Below are 20033 nucleotides of genomic sequence, written 5' to 3'. Positions count from 1 at the left end.
GACCAGCCTGCACTGTACAGCTACCACTGGCTGTCAGCTGCTGATAGGGTCAGATTTCAGTGTCCTGATAGCCGCTTCCTACCTACAGGATATAATTCTCTGCTGCCGGGCTCTTGAGCAAGGCCAGCTGGACAGCTCCTAGGGCTTTACCCCAGTTCTCTCGCTCGCTCTCCCCTACTGCTAGGACGGCCTGTAGTGTAGTGGTTAAGGTAAATGACTGGGACCCACAAGATTGGTGGTTCTAATCCCGGTGTAGCCACAATAAGATCCGCACAGCCGTTGGGCCCTTGAGCAAGGCCCTTAACCTTGCATTGCTCCAGGGGAGGATTGTCTCCTGCTTAGTCTAATCAACTGTATGTTGCTCTGGATAAGAGCGTCTGCCAAATGCCAGTAATGTAATACGCTATTTCTGCCATTTTCTCAATAAACCTCCCCTAGTTAAATAAAGGATGGAAAAAAAACGAAACAATAATAAATGAACCCTACATGTGAACTGCGACTTGCACTTTCTGTCATCGATGCAAGTGACTCTTGCTCGTCCTGTGGAGCTTCTCTACCCTTGCTTTCTAGTGGTGGAACAACCTCCCAGTCACAGTCATGCACTCACCACCTAAGCCCTATTTGAAGCCATGGAAAGCAGTTTTGATGTTGTTCCTCTTCATCATACATCTTGTAATGAAGCCACATGTCAGTTTATGACTTTCCATAACTTCATGATTTTGGAAAAATGTCCAAACCTCCACACCTCCAGCCAGTCTAACCTGCAAACACGTCCAGCTTTCAAAACAGCACCTAAACAGCTCACATTCCTGTGTTTAAACATTCTCCCCAGTGAAGTAAAAACCTGAAAAGATCTGAAAAATAATATATATATTCCTGGCCAGTGGCGGTAACCATCTTGCAATTTTTATATTTTTGACTTATTCTGTTGGACCAATGTTTTCCACTGAAGTTTCACTTCAGTAAGCCCTTTGGTTTCTAAATAAAGTTAGTCAGTGATTCAGATGTGAAGCTAGGAGTCTAGTGCCATCGTGTGGCCATTATGTTTAAAGTGTACCAAGGACACTAAGAGACACCTGAGCTCACTATTGCCAACTGCTTTTCAAGAACAATCCTGCAACAAGCCTTAGAACATGATGCATTTCCCCAGCTCTACTGTTCTGCTACTCTGCTGGACCCTGACCCTGATTTCCAGCATGAAAAAAAGGTAATGTTTTGAAAGTTCTAGAAAGGCTGGAAATGTTATGGTAATATTCAAACCTTTGTTTTCTTGCGCCAGATGGTAAATCACTGTACTGTACACATCCACCCATGGGGCAAACATTCATGAGGAACAAATAGGAGGATCCTTGTGTAATTGCCTTCAGCCTGTGATTGGGTGATGCAGGGTTATAGAGCACATTTCCAAGCTGGTCTTTATGGCTGCAGGCTGAACGCTGATTTGATCTCCTTTAGTTGTTACTACTGTACAGAGGTATTTTACTGAGGGAAACTTGCCTCTTCAATTTGACTCTGAGCAACACCAAAGACAATTGGTTTGGCGAAGAACAGTTCAAACAGGTAATTTAGAGGCACCTGCCTCTATGGACAGGTGTGCTTAAAGCAACAGTAGCAGGTCAGCAGAGCAGAACAGAGAAGGGAACAGGGGGGTCGTCACACACTCATTTACACACTCCTTCCACTCTCCTTCTTTCCCCATCTGTAAATTATGTCCCACTATTGCTGTAAATAACAATAATAAAGTGCCACATTTGGCTCTAAATTTCCACCTTCTGAGCACGCTAGCCTCGCAAATTATCTTACATGTCTCATTTGTAAACATCCAGCCCTGTATTCATGATCAAATTCTAGCAGTCAAACTGTTTAGTATATAAATAGTTTAAATATAAGCACAATTAAATGGCCGTAGACCTCATGGGACTGGTAAAGTACATCAACCAGTTCACCCAATAAACTGTGATTTAAACCCACAATTATAATCTGCCAACATAATCCAGCAATTTAACAGCCCGGTTGTTGTTCCAGAAGTCAGAAGCACGCGAAAACAGCAGGAACAACATTTTACATATAAGAACTACATTTTTAAGTTACATAGAACTGTACAGATCATGGTCGGCATCATGAACATATGCGCATTAAGTACATCTGTGAGGAGCGCTTTGGAAAACCGCTAAATAAACGTGGGAGCAAGGGTGATGATTAATATTTCAATATTTTAATCGACTGTAACTTTTCATCTCCATTGTTTGCCTGCCAAAACTCCCCATATTATTAAATGCCATGATCAAAACAAGTGATCAATACAAAACAGTATGTTACGAACACACACACGCACGATTAACCTAAAAAAAATACTGTTAGTCAAAACACCACTGCGGGTCCAAATAAAACATTTCAACTCACCTCGAGACTTCTTCTGTGGCTGAATGCGGCGCTTTTCTGGAAGGAATCTTCCAACTGTATCCTCCCACTCATCTCTGAACCTGTTTCGTAGAGCCTCGTCTTCATTTGGCTACAAGGATAGTGTGAGTCCTGCGTTTATCGCTGGATAAGTCTGGTCTTGCGTCTACACAACTGTATAATGTGAGCCTCGCGTTTATGCCGCTAGATGAGGCGAGGTGAATTTCCGTCTGTGCCGCACGCACGCGGTTTGCTTTTTGTCGTCGTTTTGGTGATTTTGGTCCGTTTCCCGTCGTTTTGGTGATTTTATTCTCAAATATTCCGAGAAACTGACAAATCACGGAAACTCCGGTTAACGTCCATTTCCCCCGGTTGCTGATTCTAGAATACCCACAAATTTCTGAAACCTTTTATTCCAACAGTTTATTTCACCACTGATGACAATGCTCTTGCTTGGCCCAGGACCTGCCAGTTTGGTTGGTGGCAATACCAAAGTGAACTTGTTCCACTCCATACGCTCAACTCCCGAATCAGCTCGACGCAACTGAGCAATTTACCGCGCACCCAATCGCCCCGTCCCAATTCACCCCCGAATCACCCCGCCTCCGTTCTGACTGAGTTACGTGTCACTAACGTACAGTAAGGGCCACTCACAATCCTCAGCAGGCATCGATATGGAGAATAAAAAGCATTTAGGTGTGCAACACACTTTTGTATGATATGGCAGTCAAATTACATTGAAATGTGGTCAGCTCTGCAAAGCTTCAATGGCATGGGTACAAGGGCAGTTCACTGTCTATCCAAATGTTTTAGCTGAAATGTGTTGCATTTGCTGTGGTTTACCCTGGTAAAGCCTGTGTCTTTCGAAGTGTCAAGAATTTTTATAAAAAATAAATAAATAAATAAAAACGGTAGCCTTTCTTTCCAGTGGTAGTGGATGCCATGCTGATGAATGATATGGCCAAAAGGAAGCATACATAGTGAAAATAAAATTGGTCCCAGAATTGAACCTTGAGGTACACTTATTGGAATGGGAGGAAGTATAATAGTTTAATTGACACAAATAATTTCCTAGTAAACAAGTAGGAAGACAACCACTGTAAAGCACACCCTGAGGGAAGAACTGGGTTTACAAAGTGATCCACATACGCAAAATAGAAATTGGGGATTATACTTATTAGTAGAGATGCAGCTTGAACTGTATTATTGTGAAGTTCCTTCAAATACAGATAGTGGACCTCAAGCCTGGGTTCCACCTGCATTAATCTTTTCTGTATTCCCTTTTACAGCAGCAAATGTTGACATTTATCCAAGCAGAGGGGATAGTGTAAGATTTAGCCTGAGGTGCTATAATAAAATATTGAAAATATTATTAAAACTGCATACTAGGTCATGGTACGAGAGGGATCTGCCAGATAACTGCTAAAATCAAAAAACAAATTGCAAAATTTAGAGGAACTATGTTCATTAAAGGTGCGGTACTTGGCATGTCCAATGATTTTTGATGGCTTGGAGAGCAGTACTAAAGGTAATGCAATCGTGATCATAAACATTAATATCTTCTACAATGCGGGATGATGAGTCCAAATCCAGGGTGAAAATGAAATCTAAAGTCGGGGAGAAACAGTGGTAGAGACTGTATTCGTAGTGGACCTTGTTTCTTCCAGGACCCATCTTGGATTCATTCTGACCGCTTTCAACCATTCCGATTGACCTAAAACATTTCAATGATATGCGAATAACCTACCTAAAATGCTGTAAAATATGTTGCACAGTGAAACATTTTTTGCAGTGAAAAGTCAGTGAAATACAGTCTAGGTTTTCAGGTTCAGCTGTTTTCACGGCTACATTAAGTTGAAAAGTGAAAGGTTCCTAACTGACTAGAACACGGCTAGGATATATGAAAATTTGAACCTTACAGAGAAAGCTGTGAAACAGCTGAACAGTTCATCTGAAGGGAGTGTCCTCATTTATTATATTTATAAATATTTTTAGTATATCAATGGATTTATGCAAACCCTAAATCCATTTTTCAATTACTTTCTTTTTACAGTATTCTAATAAAGAGTAGAAAGGCAATGTGTCAAGTGTCATTATTTCCTATTCTGATATGACTGTTTGAATCACCCGATTATTGCTGCCATAATCCTTCTGCAATTCACCGAATAGACCATTATATGGTCAGTCTATTATCAGTGTTCTGAAACCAGAGGCCTTAATGACCAATTTCCCAAGGCCCTCTGGACTGGAGGTATATTGAAAGCACAGAAATTTCACAAAAAAAGGAGACTGGTTGTTTTTCAGTGCTGCTGCTGAAGACTGAAAATCACTGTCACCCACATGTAACACGTTTCGCTTTGTTACACCAAATTTCAGAAGTGTACCTGTGTACTGTTGCATCACTTGTTTACAGCAAATTTACATCAAGCACCAATGGCACATTGCATCACGGCCAATCGGTGTGAATGCTGACGGGCTGCCACAATACACTTTCCAAACAAATACCCTCTTCTGCTCAAGGATCAAATGTTTTATATTTATTTCTTTTTAATAGGATTTTCCTTTGCCATCCTTTGCAAAAAAGTATTGCTGTTCTTTTATGCAAAGCTTTTATGGTCTGTAGCCATCACACTCCTCGGTAAACTGGAGGTGAGACATGGCCCCTGTTGGAAATGTGCCAAGCACCCCACCCTTTCTCCACTGTTCTGATTGGCCAGAGGCATGATCCCAGCAGTGCTGAAGTATCAGTGATGGGGTTTCCCTATATCTCTGTATTCCAGTCTCTGCTTCACTTCACACAGTCCAGACAGGGGTTCATGCAGGACTTACCTGAGACAGCACGGATAATTAAGGACAAATTGCACCATCTGCACTGGTAAGATTATTCTAAATGTCCTTTTTTTAGGGGAATGTCTCCCTTTTGCATAATTTCTATTTTACTTACAATGCATTGTTCTACATTCCCTGTGGATGTTAATACATTGAATATGTATTTGTTCAGAATGAGCCACAGCCAAATTGTAACAGTTTGAAACCATACAAATTCCATATTTATGTAGCCATATCTCCTTGTAAGTGCTGCTGGAACATATTGCGTTACACTGTTTTTAGTTTCAGTGAAATAAGGTCAGGAGGGTAGGTCACCACGGGACTTTAATAAATGCTGTGAAACACAAAGAGTGCTGTAGAGAGGCATGCCAAAATAATTACTGCAATCTAACCAATTAAGATTCTCATCTGTGAAAAGTAATTACATGAGATTAGGTTTCACATGAATCACTTTATTTGAACTTGGATGTGAGATTTCTATGGACAGGCTTATGTGCAGGTTAACTCCAATTAACAGAAAAACAATATCTTGAAGTGTTTTGCATCGATTCAGCAGGTGTTCATATAGCTAGAGCAGCTTACAATGTAGGAGAAACAGATTAATTCATTCAGAAAAGCATTCATACCAGCAATAGTGTGAGACCAGGCAAACAACATTCCCAGATCTGACATAAAAGCAATGCTATACAAGAAGCTGAATACCATTCTGATACTGATTGAATTCATACCATACTAATCCATCAATTAAGGTGGAGTCTTGTCTGGGTCGGATGGAGGTGTAGTCTTGTTGGAGAAACATAAAATCCATAATCATATCACCTAAAACAATGAAAATACCATAACCTGAATTTTGTAATACAAAAGGTGGAAATGCTAGGGGATGAGGATGAGATGCAGACTGAACAAGTCTGTCCAAGGTCTGTCCAAAATGGCCAAGAATTCTGCTGTCCTGACCACTTTGGGCAGTATGTTCCACTTCTGGGGGGGGCATTGACATTGTGTCAGAATGAAGTGACCATGCAGTGAGGGGAGTGGTCAGTCATGTCAGGCTGTAGAACCAAGAACTCTGGCCGGGGTGTTGGGATTGAAGATTGGGTGGTTGAAGGAAAGGTGAAGATGTTCACTGCGCTGTGTGCTGCTACCAAGGTTTTAAACCTGATGTCAGCAGTGATGTGTTTTGTATTAATGCAGAATGCAGCCCTGTTATTGTGAATGCTCTTCTTTCTCTCTGTCTGAGCAGAAACCCCCCCAACCTGCATCCTGTTGAAGCCCCATCTCCTGCCTGTTTAACCCCCATGGAGATCTTCAACTTCAACTCCTCCATCCTCTACATCCAAAAGCCATCAAACAGTAATATTGAGGGTGGTGCCATTACTGTGTATGAGGGATGTAAGGACATGCCCGAGGTCCTGATCTTTCATATGACTCTGCAGTTCATCAACCTGTTCTTGGGGATCCCCGCTAACCTGATGGTGCTGTGGCTCCTGCACAAGAACAAGGGGGACTCTACCTCTACCTCTGACATCTTCATCCTCCACCTGGCCATCCTGGATACCTTCTTCTGCCTCATCCCACCACTACAGCTGGCCAGCATAGTCTTCCTCACCACCAGCAGCACCTGGTATGTACTGCGCTTCTTCTATGGGGTCAAAGACTCTTCGCCACTGTTCCTCTCCTGCATCTGTCTGGACCGCTACATGGCCGTCCTGCACCCCATCACCTTCACCGAGCTGAAGGACCGAAGCCACCGCATGGTGTGCGTTGCTGTGGTGTGGCTGGTCATCCTGGCCTATGCTGCAGCCAAGTGTGTGGGCAACATCCCCAACTTCGAGAAGGCCTTCGTCGTCATGCTCGTGGCAGCTTTTGCCTTCATGCTCTTCTGCAATGTGTCCATCCTGCATGCACTGCGGCAGTCGGGCCCTGCCCGTGACGAGATGCACCCTGTCAAGAAAAGGGCCTTCAAAATGGTGTCCATCATCCTGGCCATCATCATCTTCAACTATTTTCCTCCTGTTGCACTTTTCCCCTTTCAAGAGTACTTCTCCCCAGACGAGTTTGACTGCTATGTCCACCCTGTGGCCTTTGGCTTCATGGACGTCAGCAGCAGCATTCAGCCCGTTCTCTACCTCTCCCGGGAGAAGATTCCCAGTGTATTTTGCTGCTGCCCTAAGGATCGAGGCCCGGGGAGCACCACCAAACCACACTGAACTACTTGATACAAATTTATAGTGTGTAGAATTGCAGTTATATAAAATAATTTATGGAATTGAAAGCGCTTCATTACAAATAACGGTATCTATTTTTTAAAGAGTCCAAATAAAAGGACATTGATTGATATTTTAAGAGCCAACATTTATAAATCCTCAAATACAAGAGCATTAACTTGATTTGGATTTGTTTGTGAACTTGATTACTTTGTTTATTTTCTTGGATTTCTAAAAAGTTCTGGAAAGATGCCCAGAGCATCTTACGGAGCGCCTCCAGTGGGGTGCCAAACACCAGGTTTGGAACCACTGCCATATAAAAACAAGTTGTCTAAAAGTTGAATAATCCCGTCACTCCATTGTTATGTAGGTTAAGCTTTTGCACTTTAAGGCACTTTAAATTTTTAATTCTACATAATTCTTTCCATTGTAGACAGGCTGAAGTTGTGAGAGGTAGTTGTGTATGTATTACAGATGACAGAATTTCAGTGAATGGGGATAAGGAATAGCATATGCTGACATACCCTTGGAAACAGCTTATCCTAGCAGGTAAACATGAAGTGTACTGTAAGATAATGTTTACCTTCCATGCCTTAAGTACATGAAAAAAAATGCTAATAAATACACTTTAATCAAACCAGTTTCATTCATTGTAAAAATGTCAAATCTAGTTGTGGATTCATCACAGGAGTCACAAGGCTAAGCAGATGTTGTACTTATGTAAACAGGATTAGATCTTGATACTTCTCAATCCTACAAAACAGTTTATATAAGCACTATAATATACTATAATTACTACATGGTTATTATTATTTCTTTACAGGCAGGTAACATTAGCTCAGGAGGCAAGAGCAGTCGTCTGGCAGTCGGAAGGTTGCCTTTTTGATCCTCCAACCTGGGTGTGGCCATAAGCAGGACATCTAATTTTCTAATTTTAGAAAACCTAAGCAGAAAACCCAGCTCCCTTTCAAAGAAAATAGCAAAGAAAATGGCACTTTGCTATAGTGATGCAAATTGCAAGGGTTTAACATTGGTGAAGGAAGGAATGCATTCTACTACTGCAGGATAACAGTGCGGAATCAATGTGTGACAGAATGTGTACGTGTGTAACAGGCATTCCTGCCCATATTAACTTGAGAACATACCGAGTGACTGTCTGTTAACTCGCTCAATGCCCCCATTGGCCTAGTATGAGAGGTTGGTATGGGGGTGATATCTCCAAATTCAAATTACCCACCCATTATAGTTTTTTTAAATGAGAAAGTGTAGAGGTGAATGTCATCATTAAGTAAATCTCAATCAAATTTGCATTTCTTGCTGCTGATATTTCTGTGGAAAGCCACATGGAAACTTAATCATGTTTCTGTTAAATGAGGTCAATATTCTGTAATGGAATATATCCTCAATAAAGGCAAAATGACAGATATATAAAGGACCATATTTCAGCTAAAAAGAGCTTTCTTTACTCAGTGTGAAAGTGCTCTCAGATGTCTCTCATTTACAAATAAAATAACACAAACAATAGCTTTACTTTCGGGGATATGATCACCCGAAATTTGTCCCCAGTGAAAGAAAGTGCATTTTCTAGGGCCAAATTTCCAAAAGGAAAGCAAATATGTTTTTGGATAAATTAATTCTGCTTACAGAATTACCACTAGATAAAATCTATAAAAGTTATGGAGCTCTAAGGATTATCTACCAACACACAGAAAATGAAAAAAATAAAAAATAAAATCTATATAATAATTAAAATTAATTGTGTCATTTAGACATTTGTTTTGTAACCATCATCCGCTTCTGGAGCATTTTAAGGCCTGCTGGAAATGACTTTTTAGGCGGTATATGCATGGCTAGTTTCCCTACTGAATATCTCCCTCTGTAAAGTAAAATCAGCTTGCTGCTTCGTGAACTGAAAACATTAATTCCTGGGCAAGGGTAATTACTGTATTTATATAGCGCTTTACTCACCAGCCTGCAACTCAAAGCGCTTTATAGTGATGAGGGGAAAACTCACCTCAACCACCACCAATGGGTGAGGACACAGCAGTATGGCTAAACTCAAAGGCCTTCCATTTCTTTATCTTTTTGATTACTCTGTTGATGGAATGTTTTCCAATGAAATTTCACTACTGTTTTACTTCTCACTTTGTTTCACTTTCACCTCACCTCCCCCTCCATTTGGTTACTCAATAAAAAAAGTCAGTTGTTCAAATGTGAAACAAGTGCTTGGCATCTGGTGCCCTCTTGTGGTCATTACACCTCTCTCATGTGATTGGATTGCACATAAAAATAAAAATGCACCCAAGACACATCGAGGACAGATTGTGAACCAATAGCCCACACCACCTCTGGAGGTGGTCAGGGACTCATTGTGACCACATTGAACACAAGTGTAAATGCATAATCTCCAAGCTTGTGTACGTCTACCTGGATGACATTCTGATTTTCTCTGCCTCTCTGGAAGATCATGTATGCCATGTCCACCTAGTCTTGCAAAGCCTGCTTGAAAATCGTTTGTTTGTCAAGGCAGAGAAATGTGATTTTAATCGCTCTACGGTCCAGTTTCTCGGCTTCATAGTTTCCTGAGGCCAACTAGGGACGGACCCAGAAAAGACCATGGCTGTCATCAGTCGGCCCACTCCTACCAACCGCAAGGAGCTGCAGAGGTTCCTGGGCGTTGCCAACTTTTACCGGCGATTCATAAGGAACTACAGCTGTCACCACCCCGCTCACAGCCCTCACATCCAGTAAGACCAGCTTCCACTGGTCCCTTGAACCTCAAGAGGCTTTCCTAGGGCTCAAGAAGTGCTCCTCCTCTGCTTCTGTCCCGACCATGCCCGATCCAGAGTAGCAGTTCACCCTTGAGGTGGACGCCTCCAACAACAGTGTCAGATCAGTACTCTCCCAAAGAGCTCCTGATAATAAGATGCATCCCTGCGCTGTCTTCTCTCGCTGCCTCACTGCTACAGAGAGAAATTACTGCATTGGCGACCATGAACTCACCATCAAGTTGGCCTTCAAATGGCGCCACCTGCTGGAAGGTACCCCTGTCCCATTCGTAGGGTGGACCACTGCAACTTGGAGTACCTGAAATCTGCCAAAAGACTCAACCCATGCCAAACCTGCTTGTCCTTCTTCTTCATCCGCTTCAACTTCTGTCTCACCTACCGACCCGGTTCCAAGAACATCAAACCGGATGCACTCTCCTATTAATTATACTCACCACCCAAGGCCGACGAAGGTCTAGCCACTATCCTGCCTCCTGGTACCCTGTTTGCCACTACCCAATTGGATCTTTGTGTGCACAGGGGAACACCAGCAGTCAGTGACCTCAGGAGCTACTCCAGCCACTATCTGTCATGCATCGTCTCTGGTCACATGTCGCCCTGGACTTCGTCACCGGGTTAGCGGTCTCTAAAGGCATGTCTGTGGTCCTAACTGTCGGCAACAGATTTTCCACTTTGTGGTGCTCCTCAAGCTACCCTCATCTAAAGAGACATCTGAACGTCTCTTTTTCCATGTCTGCACGGCCTGCCCCTGATGTTGGGGCGGCCTGTAGCGTAGTGGTTAAGGTAAATGACTGGGAAATGCAAGGTCGGTGGTTTGAATCCCCTGTGTAGCCACAATAAGATCCAAGGCCCTTAACCTTGCATTGCTCCAGGGGAGGATTGTCTCCTGCTAAGTCTAATCAACTGTACGTCACTCTGGATAAGAGCGTCTGCCAAATGCCAATAATGTAATGTTACCACGGACCAGGGGTCACAGTTCTCGAATCGATTCTAGACGGTCTTCCGCTTGCTCATTGGAGTGAAGGCACAGCTGTCTTCTGGGTTCCATCCACAGACCAATGGTAAAACTGAGCGTATGAACCAGGTACTAGAAAATACCTTATGCTGCCTGGTGTTTCCCCTGTGTTCATTCTTTTTCATTAATATGTTTTACCTGTCTTCATTTCCTGATTATCGTGCACACCTGATTATCATTTCCCCCGTTATCCGTCTATTTAAACCTGTCTGTTTTGTTAGTTAGTTGTTGCCAGATTGTAATGTGCTCCTGACATTCTCTTCAGCCTTTTCTCTGTCTGCTCTGTTCCTGTACCAACCGGTTTTGTGACCCCCAACCACATTCCTGGATTATGCTTCTGTCTGATTCTGACTCCTGTTAACAAACTCTCACCTGCCCTATCGGCTATGTTTGGATTATCCCCTCTGTGTCCGTTTCCCCCGGTCACAAACCTTTGCCTGGACTTATCTCTGACATTCCCGTTTGCCCGTATTGGACCATTGCTTGTTTGATGTGCCCATCTACCAATAAAAATCCTTATTGGAAATACAAGAACCAGAAGTCAATTGGTTGTATTTCAAAACATGACACTCGAGCTCACTACCACCAACTACCTTTGAAAGAACAGTCGTTCAACATGCCTTGGAACACAGTGCATTTCCCCAGCTCCACTCTTCTGCTAGTCAGACCTAATTTAAGGTCTTATTACCTTCAACAGTAGCAGTTTGTGGCAAGTCCTGAGATCTATCACTTGCTGAATATAGATCTATCACGTATGCATGGTTCATAAAACTGAACATGTGTAGTTGAATGGGAATGCATTTCAGCAAATCTTATTACTGATAATCCCTGGTGTGGGTGTGCAGGATAGCTTTATCTGACATCATGTCCACATACACACATCTGGTAGCAGCGGTTCATTGAAAATACATGAGAGCCACATTCCAATTTAATGATTTGTTTCTTTGGAAAAAAAATTAAATGTTTGGAAGTTCTAGAAAGGCTGAAAATGTCACACAGTAATACTTAAACCTTTGCTTACTTGCCCCAGAGGGCAAATCATTGCACCACACACATCCATCCCCAACCAACACCCATGGGGCAAATATTCATGAGGAAAAACTAGGAGGATGACATCATCCTTGTTTAATTGCCTTCAGCCTGTGATTGGGTGATGCAGGGTTATAGAGCACATTTCCAAGCTAGTCTTTATGGCTGCAGGCTGACTGAACACCGATTTGGTTTCTTTTAGTCTTTATTGCCATATTCCACATGCTGCACAGGTGGCTCTGTACACAGGTGTGTTACTGGGCTCTGAGAGGTCCATGATGGGGGGTTTAGCAGAGTGGTCTCTCAGGATGGCTCAGGCAACAAACACCATGGGGGACAGAGGCTGATCTCACAGCTGTGTCAATGGACTGTAGTCCTAGGAGACCGATTTATTTTAGCCTTTACTTAACCAGGAGATCTCCTATTATTCCAGGGAGACCTGATCAAGACAGCAGCCATCATAATTAAAATACAATTCATGTTTAGTTTCCACAGACATGCATACGCTGTTACCTCACTGGTCTCTGTTGGTTTTAAACCAAGGAAATGTTAAGATGGTAAAAACAGAACTACTAGTGATTCTAGGAAATCATCATTGCAAATGTTATACCATTAACCAGAAGGAGCTGAATACTACTGAATATGTCCAACTACAGCTGTAACACAGTGAGCAAAAGATGGAAACTAGACCGATCTAGAAGAGGGCTGGAAATGTGGATTCGAGAGATATTTTGACCAACTAGCTAATTTAACCCCAATTTAGCTTAGGTTTGACCTGGCTAGATACCCAGGCTATATCAAAGTGAAATTAGTTAAATTAGTTGGTGACAAAACGTCTCTCAATCCCAGTTTTCCAGCCCTCTAGACTTCGACATTCTGTCTTTTGCTCACTGGGAAATAACAGGAATAAAATACCATCTTTAGCTCTAAATTTTGGAGTGGTTTTTCACGGACTGCTTTGGACCTTCATGCTGCACTCACCTTGCGCATTGCATGTCTCATTTTTGATCATGCAGCCCTGGATTCATAAAAATCATGAAATCATTGCAGTTGTGAAACTGTTTAGCAAATCTGTGAGCAATCAAGCACAATCAAGTACAAGCACAATCGTTCAGCTCAACTACTGTGATTACAGCCAATATAGTTCTGCAATTTAACAGCCCAATGGGTAGTCGAGAAGTCAGAACCACGCATACACAGCAGATAGATCCGTTTTATATTTAGAACATTTTAGGTAAAACATAATTATACTATAATATTATAATTATACAGAGCATTGCCGGCATCAAACAGGTGCACATTACTGTAAATGACATCCGCACAAATGAGGAGCGCCTCAGCTGAAGAAACATAATACATCTAAATACCATGGGCTTCTAAAACGAGCTTCTTCATAGGATTAAATACCAATACAAGTAAGAAGGACAGCTACACACATTCTACTATGAACCAGCAGCGACACAAGTAGGCTACAGTAGATCAAACGTTGTGTGCTTTTACTGAGCAGTAAACGTGTCACGGCGGACGCATCCATCACGGTATTTAACCAAAACATCAACTGAAGTCCACATAGGATACAAGAGCCATTAATACAATGGACGTAAAACGTATCGAACATCACAGCGGGTGCATAGACTTATAAAATAACTTTTATTCTAAAACACCACGGCGGGCGTAAATAAAACAGCATAACTCACCCTGACTGCGGCTCCGTTTGCATAACTGGAAGGCGGTGCTTTCGTGGAATTTCTCAACCAATTCTTCCTTTCAGTCATCTCTGAACGTAATTACTGAAGGTAAGCCTGGACTTCATGGACCATAATAACAGATGGATAAAACGTGCCTTGGGTTTTTAAAAACTTGAGAGCTATGCTGCGCGTGTGCCGCAAATTAAACACATTCTTGAGTGTACTAGTTCGCAGTTGAGCCACCCAACGTTTCCCATCAGGGCGCCAGCTTCAAGTGAACTTTGCAGAGGGATGACCAGTCTGCTATCTGTCAGCTGCGGGCGATTTTATTCCAGGTTTTGGCAAAAAAACTGACAAACCGCAGGAAACTCCGATTACCATCACTTTTCCAGGCGCTGATTCTAGAATACCGTAACAAAACAAAAAAAACTCCCTTCTTTTCTTCCAACTGTTCTTTCACCATATTACTAGTATCGACTATGTCTTCTCTTTCTTGCCTCAGGGACTTTGGTTTGGTTGGTGGCAATACTAAAGTGAACTCTGTCTCCGTGCTGATCTGTTCCACTCATTCAGGCACTCCCGAGTGCAATCAGCTAAAGGCAGTCAATATGAACTTACACAAAAAAAAAAAAAACTATGTGGGCTGCTCATAGGTCGGAGGCACCTTACAATCTTACCCGTTTTAATATTGTTTTACTAATTTCATATGTGACAGCTGCAGTGGACATTAATGAATGGGATGTAATATAAATATAAATTTGAAAATCTGTATCAAAGAAAAAACATTTCAACACAAAAAGCACAAGCAATGGAATCCCCTACTAGGTCAAGTTTGGTAGGTCTGGGTCAAAAACTAGGATTAGTTGCAGAAAGAAATTCTACCTGTAAAATTCTACCAGATGTTTGAAAATATAGTTTGGGCTGTTTTTTTCAGCAGGGCTAACTAAGTAATTTAAATAAGAAAAAAATGAGATTCTGGCCAAGATGGATTTGACATCAAATTATAAGAATTATGCCCATAGATGTTGTAAGCTGTTACATTTTGTTCAGAGTCAATGGTACACAGATGCACAGGGCAGGGCAGGGCATGACGGTTAAGGAGATGGTGGGTTCTTCATGCTAGAGGGACAGGGGCTACAAGATGTGATTATATTAAGTTCATATTTTGATATACTTGGCCCATGTATATGCAAAACCCATAAAGGGAGGGAAAAAATTGGTTGTCAAGCTTACAAATGGGCAAACGTCTAGATTCTTAATTTGATTGAGCGGATGAATTCCTTTATGTTTAGGTATGTTTAGCTAACCAAAATTGAGGAGTCCTGTTGATGGTAGCTATGATTTGTGGTTCCACCATGCACTCCACCATCTAAAGCTCAACCCAGGTAAGACTGAAATGATATTCATCCCTGCTAAGACCTCTCCCCATCTGGATCTCTCCATTTCTCTCGGGGATACCACACTCACGCCATCACCCAGTGCAAGGAACCTCGGCGTGGTGATGGACAGCAGACTGTCCCTTTCCGAGAACACTGCGGCCGTGACCCGGTCATGCAGGTTCTTCCTATACAACATACGGAGAATCCGCCCCTTTCTCACCCCCTACTCGACCCAGCTCCTGGTCCAAGCGATGGTTCTGTCCCGCCTGGACTACTGCAATTCCCTCTTGGCTGGCCTCCCAGCGTCCGCCATCAGACCCCTCCAATTTATCCAGAATGCAGCAGCTCGTCTGGTCTTCAACCTTCCCAAATACTCACACGTCACCCCCCTGCTTACTTCCCTCCACTGGCTGCCTGTCATGGCTCGCATCAAATTCAAAACATTGGTGCTAGCCTTCCAAGCAATTAAGGGGTCTTCCCCAGCTTACCTACAAAAAAATCATCAGACCCTACACCCCTGCCAGACCTCTTCGTTCAGCCTCCACAGGCCGCTTGGTACCTCCCCCTCTCCGAACCTCCACCTCACGCTCACGACTACTGTCTGTTCTGGCTCCACGGTGGTGGAACGAACTCCCCGTTGTGAACCTTAATTGTTGTCTTTGTGATTTACGTTGTGTTTCGGTATTTTTTAGTTGGCTAGGTAATTAGTATTTGGATAGTTAAGTTTGGTCACTTTTGCTTTGTTGTTTGTTTATTTGTTGTTAAAAATAAAAAAATAAAAAAATAGGCCCTGGTCCTTATCTTTGTTGTACGGGTAGCAATTGAAATTGTACTCCCCTCTAGGGTCTTTCAGCGCACTTATCCCTGGTTATGGGTATGCACTTTGTTGTACGTCGCTCTGGATAAGATGCCAATAATGTAATGTAATGTAATGCTTAAAATCTACAGCTCTGCCCTATGAAAATAGTCTATACCATTACACTGACCTAAATAATACATATTTTAGTAAAATTGTCCTGAATACTGGAGGGGGTACAGGAGTTTCAAGCTCTGAGCACTAGGCTTGTTACTGACCTTTCATTCAGGATACTCCCAGCCAACTGAAACCCTTCCTCCCTGGGCTACACCACGGCTGATTATACATCAACAGTAACACTGGCTGAGTGTGTCATAAACTGTACATTGTGTAGGTGTACCTCTATTCAAAGCAAAAGCACTAATTTTCAAATAACCTAATAAAATTAGGTAAATATAGTCCAATGCAGATTTAGTGTTGATGAACACTAAGTCCATTATTAACTAGCTTTTGCGATTCTCTTCTTCTTCTGGTTATCCAACAAAGAAGTAGATACAGGCAATGTGTCAAGTACTTGCCATATTATTACTTAAATGGCAATATGACTGTTTGAATCACCCAATTACTGCTGCCGTAATCTTTCTATACCTGAATGAATATGTGTTATATGATGTCAGTATTCTGAAACCAGAGAAACAACCAACTTAACAACCAATTTATCTAGACCCCCTGGACTGGAGATTAAAACATGAATTTGGCAAAAAAGGAGACTGGTTGATTTTCAGTGCTGCTGCTCGACACCAAGACTGACATTCACTATCATGTAACATGTTTCAAATTGTTACACCAAATTTCAGAAGTGTGTACTGTTGCATCAGTTGTTTACAGCAAATTTACATCAAGCACCAATGGCAGATTGCATCACCACCAATCGGTGCGAACACACTGATGGGCTGCCACAACATGCGTTTCTAAATGAATGCTCTCTTCAGCTGATTTTGTTTAAGGGTAAAATATGTTAATATATTTTCTTATGCCATCCAAATAAGCATTTACCTACGTTGGCTATTTAAGGTGCTGATTTATGCAAAGAGTTTGTGTTCTGTGGCCATCACACCCCACAATAAACTGGAGGTGAGACATGGTCCCTGCTGGAAATGTGCCAAGCACCCCACCCTTTCTCCACTGTTCTGATTGGTCAGAGGCATGATCCCAGCAGTGCTGAAGTATCAGTGATGGGGTTTCCCTATATCTCTGTATTCCAGTCTCTGCTTCACTTCACACAGTCCAAACAGGGGTTCATGAAGGACTTACTTGAGACAGCACGGATAATTAAGGACAAATTTCACAACCTGCACTGGTAAGATCATTCTTCATTTCTTCATTTGTGTTGGGGAATGTCGTCTGGCTGTTGCATATTTTCTTTATTTTGTTAATGCACAAATTTGGAGTATTAACTCAAACACTCTCAATCCATTGTTCTGGTCAAAGCAACTTTCATTAATTTCCTCTGTGGCTGTTAATATATTGAATGTGTATTTCTGTACATTAAGTGCATTTGTGCAAAATAAGCCATTGCCACATTGAGTTTAAATCATTTTAACAATTGTATATCGATGCAGGCATACCTCTTTGTTAATAGTGCTATAAAACAGTGCTTTACACTGTTTGCAGTTTTAGTGAAATAAGATCAGGTCACCATGCTTTAATAAATGGTATGAAACACAAAGAATGCTGTAGAGAGACATGCTGAATAATGAATGCAATCTAATCACTGATGAGCTTCAATTCTCATCTGTAAAAGGTTATTAATCTAAAAGCTAATCTCATATAGTCAGTTTATTCTAACTTTATTTGATGCAAGTTTTCCATGGACAGACATATTTGATGTTGATTCCATTTAACATAATGAAGAAAGTAAACGTTCTGAAGGCTTTGCTCACATGAATTCAGCAGGTAATTCATATATAGCCAGAGCACCTTACAAAGAAACAGAAGTGATTCACCTGAATTATACCAGAAATAGTGAACCAGACCTGGCTTACAACATTCCCAGACCAGCAAGCATCCTGAAAGCACATGTGTATAACCATGTGCATCACCAAGAACTGGAATACAAATTCTTAAACAGATTAAATGCATACCAATCCCTCAGAGGAGCAATACAAAAAAAAAACAATGATATAACCCACAACCATACTAATACTGTAAGCTGAATCGAATACAGACTGGAAATGGAGGTTGGGGACATGTTACCAACCTTCAAACTGTGGGTCTTCATTCAATGTTAGGCAGTTTGTTCCTCCACTGGGGAGCCAATACAGACAGATACTGTTAGAGGGTGAAGTGACCATGCACAGAGGGGAGTGTCAGTCATCTCAAGGCTGCAAAACCAAGAGCTCTGGCCAGGGTGTAGGGATTAAAGATTGGGTTTAAAGACTGTTCCATTCACTGCCCGGTAGACAGGTGCCAAGGTTTTAAACCTGATCTGAGCAGTGACAGGCAGCCAGTGAAGGACAGGTGTGAGCAGACTTGGGAAGGTAGTAGACGTGTTGTGAGGGTGTGTTCTGTATTAATGCAGAATGCCACCCTGTTATTCTCATGTTATTGTGAATGCTCTCCTTTCTCTCTGTCTGAACAGAAGCCCCCCAACCTGCATCCTGTTGGAGCCCCATCTCCTCCCTGTTTTACTCGATGGAGATCTTCAACTCCTCCATCCTCTACATCCATAAGCCATCAAACAGCAACATTGGGGCTGGTGACCTTACCCCATATGAAATATGTAAAGACATGCCTGCTGCCCTGATCTTTTATCTGATCCTGCAGTTCATCAACTTGTTCCTGGGGATCCCTGCTAACCTGATGGTGCTGTGGCTCCTGCACAAGAACAAGGGGGACTCCTCCACCTCTGACATCTTCATCCTCCACCTGGCTGTCCTGGATACCTTCTTCTGCCTCATTCCACCCCTGGAATTTGCCAACAAAGTCTTCCTCACCATCAGCAGCACCTGGTATGTACTGCGCTTCTTCTATGGGGTCAAAGACTCTTCGCCACTGTTCCTCTCCTGCATCTGCCTGGACCGCTACATGGCTGTCCTGCACCCCATCACCTTCACCGAGCTGAAGGACCGAAGCCACCGCACGGTGTGTACTGCCGTGGTGTGGCTGTTCACCCTAGCCTATGCAGTGGCCAAATGTGTGGACAACATCCCCAACTTTGAGAAGGCCTTTGTCGTCATGCTTCTGTCAGCGTTTGCCTTCATGCTCTTCTGCAACGTGGCCATCCTGCACGCACTGCGCCAGTCGGGGCCCGGCCGAGATGAGATGCACCCCGTCAAGAAGAGGGCCTTCAAAATGGTGCTCATTATCCTGGCCATCATCGTCTTCAACTACTTCCCATCTGTAGCACTCTTTCCCTTCCAGGAGCGTTTCTCCCAGGATGAGTTTGTCTGTTTTGTCTACCCTATAGCCTTTGCCTTCTTGGACATCAGCAGCAGCATTCAGCCCATTCTCTACCTGTCCCGGGAGAAAATTCCTGATGTATTTTGTTGCTGCCCCAAGGATCAAGGCTCAGGAAACGCGACCAATCCAAGCTGAACTTTTTGGTAGATTTGTAGTGATTTATCTCATCAGGATTTTTCCTTCTCCAGTAATAGAATTGAAGCATTTCTTAGTAATTAAGCTGTATCTAATTTGCATAGTTGAATCATGTACTGAGTCCAAATAAAGGGACATTGACCAGAACTGTAAGAGGCAACACTTATAATATACAGTGCAGTCTGTAAGTATTTGGACGGTGGCAAAATGTCTCGTATTTTTGCTCTGTACTCCAGCATATTGGATTTGAAATGAAACAATGAATAATGATGTTAAAGTGCAGACTGTCACCATTAAATTAATTTCA

At 42.4% G+C, this 20033-nt stretch overlaps 2 protein-coding genes across 2 annotated transcripts; both read left to right on the top strand.

The window, feature by feature from the left end:
• The first annotated feature begins 6099 nt into the window (after window positions 1–6099).
• On the top strand, window positions 6100–8679 carry LOC133141474 (proteinase-activated receptor 3-like). The gene is made up of 3 exons (XM_061262046.1): window positions 6100–6146; window positions 6470–7393; window positions 8652–8679. Exons 1-3 carry the CDS (start codon window positions 6100–6102, stop codon window positions 8677–8679), a joined length of 999 nt encoding a protein of 332 aa, XP_061118030.1.
• Window positions 8680–18823: 10144 nt separating this feature from the next.
• On the top strand, window positions 18824–19726 carry LOC133141473 (proteinase-activated receptor 3-like). The gene has a single exon (XM_061262045.1). It carries the CDS (start codon window positions 18824–18826, stop codon window positions 19724–19726), a length of 903 nt encoding a protein of 300 aa, XP_061118029.1.
• Window positions 19727–20033: the final 307 nt, after the last annotated feature.

The sequence above is a fragment of the Conger conger genome, chromosome 12 (genome assembly GCF_963514075.1).
Source record: "Conger conger chromosome 12, fConCon1.1, whole genome shotgun sequence".
Classification (NCBI taxonomy): domain Eukaryota; kingdom Metazoa; phylum Chordata; class Actinopteri; order Anguilliformes; family Congridae; genus Conger; species Conger conger.
Note: the sequence above shows the minus strand (reverse complement) of the source record. Positions and strands in the feature narration are given on the sequence as shown.